Source organism: Vanessa tameamea, chromosome 2, assembly GCF_037043105.1.
Source record: "Vanessa tameamea isolate UH-Manoa-2023 chromosome 2, ilVanTame1 primary haplotype, whole genome shotgun sequence".
In the NCBI taxonomy this organism is placed as follows: domain Eukaryota; kingdom Metazoa; phylum Arthropoda; class Insecta; order Lepidoptera; family Nymphalidae; genus Vanessa; species Vanessa tameamea.
The window spans coordinates 5,119,693-5,132,238 of record NC_087310.1 but is presented as its reverse complement, the minus strand read 5'-3'; the positions used below and the strand labels follow the sequence as shown (position 1 = coordinate 5,132,238).

General features: G+C 32.4%; 1 protein-coding gene across 1 annotated transcript; it reads right to left on the bottom strand.

The window, feature by feature from the left end:
- Positions 1-3,628: 3,628 nt before the first annotated feature.
- Positions 3,629-11,112, bottom strand: LOC113401081 (SHC-transforming protein 1). Its single transcript, XM_026640811.2, has 9 exons — positions 10,714-11,112; positions 10,530-10,600; positions 9,211-9,445; positions 8,218-8,381; positions 6,552-6,713; positions 5,767-5,867; positions 5,362-5,528; positions 5,106-5,228; positions 3,629-4,646 (listed from the first exon to the last, which is right to left on the bottom strand). Exons 1-9 carry the CDS (start codon positions 10,804-10,806, stop codon positions 4,521-4,523), a joined length of 1,242 nt encoding a protein of 413 aa, XP_026496596.1. The 5' UTR covers positions 10,807-11,112; the 3' UTR covers positions 3,629-4,520.
- Positions 11,113-12,546: the final 1,434 nt, after the last annotated feature.

Genomic DNA, 12,546 nt, shown 5'->3' with positions numbered 1-12,546 from the left:
TGTATAATCATATATTTTATCTACTTCGCTGTAGCGCTGTTACTGTAGTTTCAAATATAATTTCATTCAACTACATTGAAATCTGAATTATATAGTGGGAATCGTATAATGGTATGGTTCTTCCAAAACGTTTTCAATAAAAAATAAACACTTTTTTAACAATCCTAACTAATAATATAAATGAGAAAGTGAGTTTATTTATCTGTTTGTTACATTTTCGCGTCTTAACTACTTTACGGATAATCATTAAATTTTGGACAGAAGTTGCCAGGGGTACAGAAGCGTAAGATGCTGTGGCGGGGCCCCGTATAAAAATTTGTTTGGGAGCCCTTAGGAAGGGTAAAGATCTCGTAAAAGAAAAAAATACATAAAATTAAACGAAATACTTATTCATAATAATTTTGGCCACTTAGGAAGTTGCTTTTTTTTACTTTTGAAATAAAAATGGGAAGTTTTTATAAATTTTTGTTTACGCATGTTGCCTCGTCCTTGCAGGGGTACCTAACACCCTTCACACGGAAGAGGGTGGAATCTAATTTCATATTATATAGAGCTAATTTCAATCAGTGTGTATTTTGATAAATGTAACAATATATACACACATCATCTAGATATAAGTATGTGATGTGAGCGTATTTGAGTTCGAAGCTATGCGAAATTGACTGAGTACGGAGTCCATATTGATGTCGATTTCTTTATCATACGCCATTAAGATCACAATATTTTTGTAACATTAGTTCGGTTGGAACATAAAAAGAGGATTTCACTACCATACTTTCACCACTTGGAAAATACATCGATCAAATGGCAAACATGGATTAAAAATACAAAAAAAAATTACTTATATATTTTATTTTATAATCACAATTATTTATAAACATAACTTCATTAGACTTTATTTTCAAGAAAATTTAAAATATTGTGTGTTGCTAAAATTCATTCGCTATATTATTATACTAAGGGTGTAAAATAAAGTACATTATGAATTAACATACAATTAATATTTTTTTTTCGATATGAAGATTAAAAATTAAAGCACTGGAAATGACACGAAAGTTATAAGGCGAAGGTATATATCGCCCAGCCTTAACTAGGACTTTAATTTATTTAATATTAATAAGAAACATTTATGATAACTATTATAACATATATGAAGAAAAGTCAATCAAATATGTGTTCGAGATGTAACCCACTTGATTCCTTCGAGAGAAAACAACATCGAAATTATCTGAATTTCTTTAAAATCTTGCAACACAAATCCACCTGTTGTTTTTTATAAATAACACAAGCTATTGTTATATTATAGACAAATTCTTAATGAAATAAACATTTTCCATTACATATACAGCAATAGTGTTCTGCAATATAACATAAAGATGTAAAATTCAAATATTTCGACGATGTAACTTTACCAACAATACAAATACCTATTGCATACAGTCTTATTAAGTAAATATACTTTGTGATGTTACTTAACTATAACATTTTCGTCTATCAATTGTATATTTAAGTAAGCTTTATAGCACCTATTGTTGTATTCTTAAATATAATGTCACTAATATAAAATTAAAAACTACTTTATACACAATACAAATCTACAGCAGAGAGCTATTAAATACAATGATTATAGAAATGCAGATCGTATCAAAACATAAAATTATAATATGTTTCTCAAACACAATACATTTTGGTTATTAAATTGCACGTATAGAAGAATATTATACTAAATTATCTAAAGGCGTCTTCACACTTAACTAAATTTTGGTGAAGACTAGTTTTTATTTGCTAACACATCCATTCGAAATCACCATCGTTCGTTTTAGAGAAAGCTCATTTGGTCGTTAAAAGATAATTAAAATTAATATCAGTCAAAAAATTATGTAAACTGATTAACGATACAATGTACAACTTACACTTTTTGTAATGGCGGCACTTCATTTGGTGAGCGGAACACTTGAATATTTGCAATAATTGTTAAAATACGTCAATGTGTAGGATACAAATAGTGATTAGATTTGAAGCATTCGCTAAAATTCGACAAATACCTTTTTCAGATCAAAGAGTATATTCTTTATCAGATTCAGTGGTAGTTTTTAAATCGACATCCACACTTGAATAACTTAGTAGCATTTCACGTACTGCATTCATATCGTTCATTTATTCGTAAATAAGGTTTTTTTTTATGATTATTATTTATAATATTTTTACTTGACTACCCCAAATGTTCTGGCAAAAAAAACAAGCAAGCTAAGTGCACACTAAGTGCCGCATAAATCACCACAACAAATAAGATACATATCTTTAGTAAAAAAAACATTTCTTCGCGAATAAACGTAAGTTTACTTTTAACATACATGATATAATGATAATTATATATCATTAAAAATATTATATAAAAATACGTTTAAATTTTCGTCTTTATTTATATTAAATTATTTTCTCATAATCGATGCTATCAAAATGTTAAACATCACGATAGGATATAATTTCATCAATTCCGTTCAATCGAGTTCATCAATTCAATAGGAATGATCTTAATCACATATAAGCATTACAAACAACGAGATAGGAATATTGCATTGTAATTTAAAACATTTTCACTTTTGCCTATGACAAGCAATTTGGTTACGTATATTTTAGAAGTCTACTAAATAGTTATAAGATTTTGTGTAGTATTTAGACTAATTAAATGTGATAATTATTATAAATGTGCAAATTATCTAAATTTTTTAAAATTACTTTATAATAATAGACTTTAAAATAGAATATTAGAATAAATATCTATCTATCTATTTTACAGTCGAATCCATATTACATACATGATTTTTTTCAAATTTGCTAATGTTCTTGGAGCAGTCCTTTGATATGACTAGTCAGCGTTCTTTCATTAATAAGCTGTTCAGTTTAAAAAGTCATACAGGCCTAACAATCTAATAATTATTAGCGGCTACATATTTTGTTGCTTAGGAGGTAATTAGATAAATAATGCTCTCTTCTTCTGTAGAGTCAAATCAATGATGACGGAAAGAGATATCAGTATTAACCTAAACACCGCTACACACTATTTATAAGTAAGTCTTAGACAAATTTAAACTTTTGCAATAACAAAATTACAATAAATATTTTATGCACCACTAATTTATATACTTATTGAACGTTAAAAGGATTGTTTAAGCTTAAGACTTTTTCAATCAAGGGTATTTCAATCAATATATTGAGAATTTCAATATGAATTACATGGATATGATTTCATAAAAGGCACATTTACATGCCTTTATTTTTAGGCATTATATGCATTGATTGTAAAACATTTATTTAATAGTAATTACACAGATTATTATTTAAATTTATACATCATGTTATTAGTTTAAATTACTATCAAGCTGTCTGTGCCAATGAAGTATTAGAAGCTTTTGCAAAATGAAATTATCATCGGAAACTTCATTATAACTCTAATGAGTTTCATTGATCAATCATAATAACCATTTACGATTTAACAAGTAATAATTAATTATTGCTGATATCAATTTATGTATACTTAAAAAAATATTTGTACAAAGATATCGAAATTTCAAAATTGAATGTATTAGTTTTATAATTTTCAAGCTCAAATATAAATTGAATTAAGGATAAACATTGTATGTACCATATAACGAAACATACAGCATAATTTGTTGTATATTACACAATTATTACTAACATGCAAGCTATATAATAATGAGAAGCCGACAACCAGCTCATTACAGTTCAAGTTATAAGTTACTTCTATAACATATTTTGCAAGATAATTGATAGAATTAAGCCGACTCATACTGTATCTTTATAAATTTTAATAGTGTTGTTTTTATGCCCCCGCTATACATATAAATATAGGTTTCCTGTTAAACTTTTTATGATTAATGTAGACTAGTATTTAATTAATATTGGGAACGAAATCTTTTACTGAATTATTTTTATGGTTATCGAAATGTATGTGTAATCTTTAGAATCGTAGGCCCCAGATTTCTTTTTTTGACACTTTATGTATGTATAAAAAGAGACATATTGAATGAATAAAAATGGACAAATTATTGCCGTTAAGTTAGCTTCTTATAACCAAACTGGTTGGAACTAAAAATGACAAATATTGGACAATTTTTGTTTCCCTGTTTTGGTCATATAAGTAAGACTCGATATATGCCAGGTAAGACTATTTACCAAGGCAAGCAGCACAGATAAGAGAAATGTAAGCGGGTAAATGAATGCTATCAGATGGCAGACATTTTTAGCTGATGATGTGCTATTTCGTTAAACATAGATAAGCGCATCCCTTTATGTTCGGAAATCAACCCACCAGCAAAAGGCATTTCCGTGGGGGGCTGGCGTCGGGCAAGCACCGGCCTCAAGAAATCGTCAAAACCTTTGTTTCGCATCCGCCGCGTCGACCCTAAACGAGCATTGTCGACCGAGCCAGGACAGCGAGGCGGCGGCGGCTACGTGAAGATGTACCGCGGGCGGGGCTGCGGGGCGGCGGCGCGGCCTCAGGAGCGCGGCACGGGGCGGCGCAGCAGCAGCGCCGAGTCGGCCGACACGATGGGCAGCTCGTTGCTGCAGTGGTACTTGATGAGGTGCGGGACGCTCTCGAACACGCGGTCCTTCGTGCGCACCTGGCGCGGGCCACGGCCATTGTTAGTACATTAAACATGTATGAAACGGCCACTCCTTTCTGACTATATTTGTTAAGATTTTTTACATGATATGGTAGAGAAAAAATATATTGACATGATGTACGTACAAACATGGCAAACATGTAATAACTTTGTAGCGAAATTTGTGGGATAGCTTTCGTAACATTTGATCATAAGGCCTTATCGCTCTATTGCTATCTATAAACTTTCCGTTAGAACTACTCACAGGAACTAACGATTCGTTTTGTAAAACAGCGAAGGAGTCGTAACGCGGATGAAAAATCGTAACAGCTCGACTAATAGAAGCATTGCGAAATCCTGGGACGATTGCAAAAGACCCGGAAAATTGGAATTTAAGGAAGATTTTCGCTCTCATTCGACATATTTTAAGAGTTATTGCAAATCCTAATGTATACCAAGGTAGAGAAAGGAACATACAACTCCATTGGGGTCGACCAGCAACAGATGTTTGTGCGCGCCTCGCCTTGCCCCGGTTAACACGAACTGTCCGGGACACGCCGTCGATTGACGAACCAGAAACTCGCCGTCCTCCACCACGAGCTGCAAGTGAGCGTACAATTATAATGATATGTACGTAAAAGTACGTACGATTGTAACACCTAATGAATGGAAATCTGAAGTTTCTAATTTGAATGTCTTATAATTTAATAAAAATCCTTTTTGTGGATCTTACCCTTTCTGCTGCAGTTCTTGATATTGGCCCATGGTACCAGGTTTCCCTTGCCAGTAGGGCTGATTGTGTAGCAGGAGACAGGGTTGGGGGCAGATCTTCTGCAGGCGATGATGAAGTTGCGGGTGATGTCGACGTTGCTGAGGAGACCGGGGCCGCAGTGAAGGGCTCTGAAAATGATAAATTTATTGGTCATGTCTTTTCTTTAAAATAATAGTGCCAACCCATCTTAACCCGTTGATGCAAGTACCGCCAAAGGGATTTTTTATTCTTCAACCACTCATACATTGGTGGTAAGACAAATCACCTGTAATAGCATCCCTAAGGTGGGTTGGGCCTCGGGCAGGCTACATTATACCTAGCGACCTTTAAAATATGGGTCAAGGTTAAGCGAATGATGACACTTACGCATGTCAAATATGTCCGTGTGGTGGTTCGGCAATAACGCAGTAGGCGGAGTCCGAGGCGGAGGAGTCTGGTTCACGTAGTGCCGGACGCTTTCCTCGCACCTGGAACATTTTTTTAAATACAGTTGGGAAAGTTAGCTGAAGTTTAGCCATCAACTGATCAACAACGCTATTTGATACTGCACCAAGGAAATATATATTTATTAAAATCAAAATATTCTTCATTCAAGTAGGCTTATAAAAGCACTTTTATATCTCAACTGTTAATACACTTGCAACACAGGATATGATATTATATAAACGTATAAGACAATGTAAGCATCGTGGGCGGCGAACAGACACGAAAAGGAAGTGAGACTGGCAAGGAGAAGGCGAGTACCTTGCACAACAAGAACTTATTGTAAAACCGACGTGGCTGAATTTAGTTGTATAATACAACTAAATTCAGCCACGTCGGTCGTACTCAAAGGGGCTAGACAACTGGAAAACTGGTCAGAGGATACTACAGGCGCACACGTCCGAAAACACAGGTGCATTCTGTATCCCCATTTCCATCGCTGAGATCAGTCTACAATAATACTTACTTTTTAATTTTGTGCTGCCCGTTGTTACTGAGCATTGCTAACGACGACACACTTCTTGATTTTTACATTGCGAATTCGTTCGCGAATAAATAATGAATGAGTGCAATGTATAGAAAAAAAATTTTACATGTCATGTGTTTGGAAGAGTAAGTGTACGATTTCTATTGTATCTATGTGTAAGTGGGCAGAGGCGGACACTCACGAGGAGATGGGTGCGAGCGAGGCTAGCGGCGGCGGCGGGGGGTGTCGGTGCGGCGCGGGGGGGTCGGCGGGGGGCTCCGCGGGGGGGATCTTGTCGGGCATGTCGTTGTAGTACTCACGCTCGTCTGTCGCGCACAGTGGACGAGAGCCGTTGATGTTCAACCTAAAATCGGACGAATATGTATAAATTATAAACACAAACAGTTTACCTACGTAATATAAAAAACTGACTTTAATTTTGTCCGAATTCTATGTGAACTTATACGATACATTATCGTTTATACGATTTCATTGAAACTTTGTACTGCAGAATTTCGAATTCTTAACATTAGTACAGACACAATTCGGTTATTCTTATTCACTCTCCTTGAATCAATGTTTTATATCGAAACATTACTAACAATAATATACCGAAGGAACTCATTATTAAGGTTGATTCTAATGCCAGAAAGAGATGTGTAACTTAACTTTCATATAACTTTTAAAAGTAAAAGGGTCATAAATTGTTGTACTATTTTTAAGGAGAAAGTTACAAACTTAACTCACAACGTACATGACATTACACACTCGTGAGTAATTTTTTTTCAAATGTCATATAAATTACAATGGTTGGTATCATTACTAAATCCTAACCTAACATATACTCATAAAATGCTAAATAATTGAGCTTTTATGATTTTAATAATTGTCGATGCTATAAAAATCTGTATGTAAAATTAGGAATACAATAGACAATAGTTATTAGTAACTTAAATATTTAAATACAAACATTTTATTTAAAATACATATCTATCAAAACAATTTTACATAATGTCTAAAATATATTAATTTGACAGGTCTATAAATATATATTTAATAGGTACCATCTCTTTTCAACGTGTGAGATTAAAGTAGCAAATACTTAACGGTATGATGCTAAGCTTATCGCTGTAGCGGTGTAGCGTGTAATGTAGCTTATCGGAGAATTCATTCATCGGTTCTTCTACTACCAAAGGGCAATAATCTGTTTTGCATAGTGTGGTGACCACTTAAATTTCATTAATCATTCTTAATTATAAGATAATAAAAAAAAATATATATATATAATTTAAAGTGATAAATTTCAGACATTAACGTCTTTACCATAGGGCACACGGGGCCCGCAACAATTTCTTTCATACGTTTGTGCTGTTGACTGCTATGTATATTATCGAAATTGTCATATTTGTAAGAAATAACTAACATAACTATCAAAAGGCTAGTGACGATAGTCGATATTTAAAGTAGAAAGCTATAGATGTGCTCTTCATGATAGACATAGCTATACTATAGGTATAAGATTGTACAACCAATCAGACTCTTACGATTTTACAAAAATTACCACACCATTTATTTGAAACTGGCTATAAGCAAATTACTTGTACATGGTAGTAAATATCTACCAAAAGGCCCCAAATTCATGAGTGCCCAAGGGCCCCAGCATAGCTTGAGACGGCTCTGAGTACGGATAGATAATTTCTACTGATAATATTTGTTTAAATATCTACGTATATATGTTATTATTATTCATGTTGACGATTCATCAATTATCATCTATCAGTGCTGCTACTTGGAAATTGTATAAATAAAATGAGTCATACGAGGATAAGATCAATGTCTCCAACAAACATCGTCAAGTGGTGACTCACGAAGTGGGTTTCGTTAGGAACTCTTTGAAGCGGAGCTCGAAGGCTTGTCCGATGGTCGCGATGACGTCCTGTGCGAGCCGCCCGCCGCACTCCAGCACGTAGCACGCGCGCCACTCCGCCGGCGGCGCTGACTTGGCGACGTATGCTACGAAGTCTAGTGAATCCTGAAATTATGACAACATTGCTTAAATCATAAGGTCAATTATTGGTAATTAGATAAAGAATTTAAAATTGTAGTGTGAGTACCAGTAACTTTCGACTATCAGTTCCGTGTTGTAAGGATTGGTTAATATTTCTAACAGCACCAATGTCTATGGGCGATGATGACCACTTGGTCATCCACCTTGGGAACAGATGTTATATCAGGTGGCCCATTTTCTTTATATATGTTATGTATGTTAGCGTCTTTTATATCTTGGTCCATTTTTATAGAATATGGCAATCTATAGTCATTATGACCTTACCAATATTGATAGTGATAATGGTAGCATTTAAATATCGACAATTCAAAAATGATTCATTGTGAAGTTTACTTGAATAAAATTTATTTGATTTTATTTGATATATGACCCTTCTATTAAGCACTGTTTACAATTATGAATGAGTTTGATAAAGGTCCAAGGGGATAGAATCGCACTTGCAACATTGCTGGGTGGCTCATATATCATTAAGTTTTGAAGATATAGTTCTTGTAGATATGTAAAAAAATTGCATTTAATAAAAATATAGACACATAAGTAGCAAGTTACAATGTTTTGATAAACACAGAATAGACTTGGTCTTTGAATATAATATATATTTAACCGAAACAATATTGACATAATTTTGTTTAAGTAAACAGCAACTTGATAACAAATTACACCTCATATTGGAACAGACTATATATTACATTGTGTTTTGGTCCATCTATAACTTTAATTTAAAATATTCCATTTAAGAAAACACTCATATTCTATTTTAACAAAATCAAAGTATGTTTTAGTATCAACTCACCTGGTCCCCTCCAGATGCGAATGAGACTCGAGGCATATCATGACGCGCAATAGTCTCACCTCCCTCCAAAGCGGCTACTGTGATAGCTCTGGACGATACTGTGAGAGCCACATTTGAACCAGAGTGTGACATTCTAGGTCTCGCTGCTAATGCATTGGCTGCAGCTTGACACACTCGACGCTTTTTATCAGCAGATCTTAGTCCTGCGGCTGCACATACTCTTGCAATACATTCTCTACAAAGAAAAAAATACAGTTTTTATTATAATAAATATAACCTTTAAACAATCTCCATTTACTAATAAAGGTGAATATTGCAATTTGTACAAAAATATCATAATGATAAAACAATTGTATAGTTATATATGTGTTATGTAATATGTATTTAATTCAAGGCTGTAGATTAATATTCATTTTATTTTATTTATTGCCATTACTGCTATGTGTACATATAACAAACTAACAACCGTGCTTATGTCTATAACACAATGTTTTTTTTTAAATATAGTTTTCAAAACAAGTAACTTTTCTCTTGTTTAACATCAGTTGCTTTGTCTATAGAAGTATAGACCCAACTACTTTATATAATTTGAATTTAATTTCTGGATGAATATTCAAAATACTTGGTATCTCGAAATGTACATACTATATTTCAATACTTCAAATGTTTTGTCCTCTTAACTATTGAAGGATTGGTCACATGTTATTTTGGTACATTGGTATTAATCATGCAAATAATAGTCTTTCAAAAGCTTAAGTTACCAAAATTAAGTGTCATGATTAAACAAGGAAGATTTAATTGCAGACTTGCATTGTAAATATGTATCATATGTTTCAATTACCATATGTATGTCTTAATTATTTTTAAAGTCAATCTCATGCTCTGTGATGAAGGAAAATATTTTGAGGAAACCTACATGACAGATAAAAATCTGCCAGATGCATATCCACTTCAGCTTGGTGGAGTATGCTTCAAGCCTTCTCCTCAAAAGGCTTTTCACATTTATTGTTTATTTGCTGATTATTATATTAATTCTCCTATACAATTTAGAGATTTCAAGATTAAATTCAAATAAATATTTTACACAAGAATTCTTCAACATTTTTAAAAATCACTAAAACTACCGGTTCAGATTATTCTTTCTAAATAGAAGGGACAATGTAAGTTATAACTAAATTTTCTTGTATATTCTAATATAGGAATAAAAAATGGGCTAACATATAACTTTAAATTTTTGTTTGTGTTTCTCTTGAATAGAAAAATCTTCATACTATTTGTGAAGATCAAAACACATTTAGCCACTAAAATATTCTACTTACTTTGCTACTTGTGATCTCGTCTCGAAATCTAATTTTTTCATTGATGTTAGAACCTCCATGCAACCAATATACTGGAAAATAAACATCTAGATATAGTCTATAACTCTATATGAATACTGTTACTATCTTTTGAGTCTCTCTAGATTTGAATTACTTTTTGTAATGTAAATCTAATGTATCTTACCCTTACTGCGTAAGTAATTCCATCGCTAGCTAACACCGAATCGGGATGAAGCCAGCCCCGAGCCGGCTTAGCAACGAAAGGTCCGTCGCTCATCTTAATCAAATGTACGATTGTAAATCAGAAATAAATGGAAAACTTATTCATTTACACACAACTTATTGATAGTTATTATAAAAACACTTTCATTGTGATTCAAATCACTTCATTTCGATGTAAATACTTTTAATAGAATTTTATTTGCACTATGAGGTCACGTTATAAAATAACAGAACAATTTTAAATTATTCCTAAATTGAGTGTAGCTGTTGATTAATCGTTTTCGCAAAAATATCGCTCTTTTTATGTAAAGTGAAACTTTTTTGACAGTATAATACTAATACTCAATCAATCCATAGATAATAGACTGTTTATATGGGAGGCAGAGATAAGATTTTTGTTTCTGTTTATATTAAGGCGTTTGAATGACCAAAGTGCTTTGATAGAGTACGAACTTTAGATCTAAATTATAATTTTGTTTCACCCTCGATTAATAAAATCATCGATAAAGTTTGAATTGTTAAAATCGTTTTCTATTATTTTAGTCAACATTTTAGTTTTTTAAAGAACCGATTAATTTGTTACATGCTGTATTAAATCATACATACAAATATAATATGTGTAAACATATATAATGTATGTATGTACTATTTTTTTATTTACAAAACTAATTGTATTTGTTAGGCATATATTGTTCGGTAAATCGTATTAAAACTCCGATAAAGAAGGAATACTTTTAATTTTTTTATTTTTTTTGCCTCAAACAATTTTTTTTTTTTATTGACACTACTCGTCAATAACCAACACCCTATTTTAACATTACACAGTTTTATTTTTTAATCGAATAACAGTCAAAAGCAACACAAATAATTCTAATAACCTATCTATTTTTATGAGATTTATAATTAAACCTAGTATGATTAACCTAGTTAACCAAGGATTCAACCAAATCGACTTGACGACATATTTATTCTAGTAAATATTTAGATGTTTTTTTTTTAAATTGAATATATTTTTTTTCTTTGTGAACCGATATTAATAAAACGAACAAACACTACGCTATATGTTACCCCACGGTTACTACACTACAGATTTCGAACACTTACGAGTTTTTTATATAAATAGATTATCAAACTTTTATAAAATGGTAAAAATTTAGTATAAAAACTAAATGTGGTATAATAATATAAATAAAAGAAAAAAAAGTTTAAAACTAACTGTCTATTTTATTGTATACAAAATATAAATAAAAATATTGTAAGATTAATTGAATCAGTTTTTTTTTTATAATAATTTGTTAACTAACATCGAAAGAAATGAAAACAATTCTGTTGTCCTATCTATTTTTTATGAGATTTATGATTGATCTTACTTCGCTCGGTTTGGCGCCATCTATTAGAATATTCGGGTGTAACCTCGTTACCTCGCTTAACCATTAGTTCACGGGCTTGCCGTTTTTGTCGATTTTGTAAGTGTGTGCGTGCGATTCTCAATCTCAAGAGCTCTTGTAGTCCTCTTAACTTCTTAAGGGAACGAGGGAAATATTACGCGGGCGTTGTTAAATGTTCTTATCTCATTTGTTAAAAAATAGTACAGAATGTAATCCTTATTTTAATCGTTCAGCGGCGAGTCTATGTCTAATATTATAAATGCAAAAGTAACTTTGTCTGTTACGCTTTCACGGGTAAACCACTGAACCGAATTTGATGACATTTGGCATGTACTAAACTTGAACCCTAAGGTAGGACATAGGCTATTTTTTATATCTAAACCTACAAAAACCCGCACCTTCAACAT

Coding starts and splice junctions, on each gene's coding strand:
- LOC113401081 (XM_026640811.2), bottom strand. CDS start 10,806: ATGAGCGACGGACCTTTCGTTGCTAAGCCGGCTCGGGGCTGGCTTCAT. Junction 10,601..10,713: donor GAATTACTTACGCAGTAAGG/GTAAGATACATT, acceptor TTTATTTTCCAG/TATATTGGTTGCATGGAGGT. Junction 9,446..10,529: donor ACGAGATCACAAGTAGCAAA/GTAAGTAGAATA, acceptor TTTTCTTTGTAG/AGAATGTATTGCAAGAGTAT.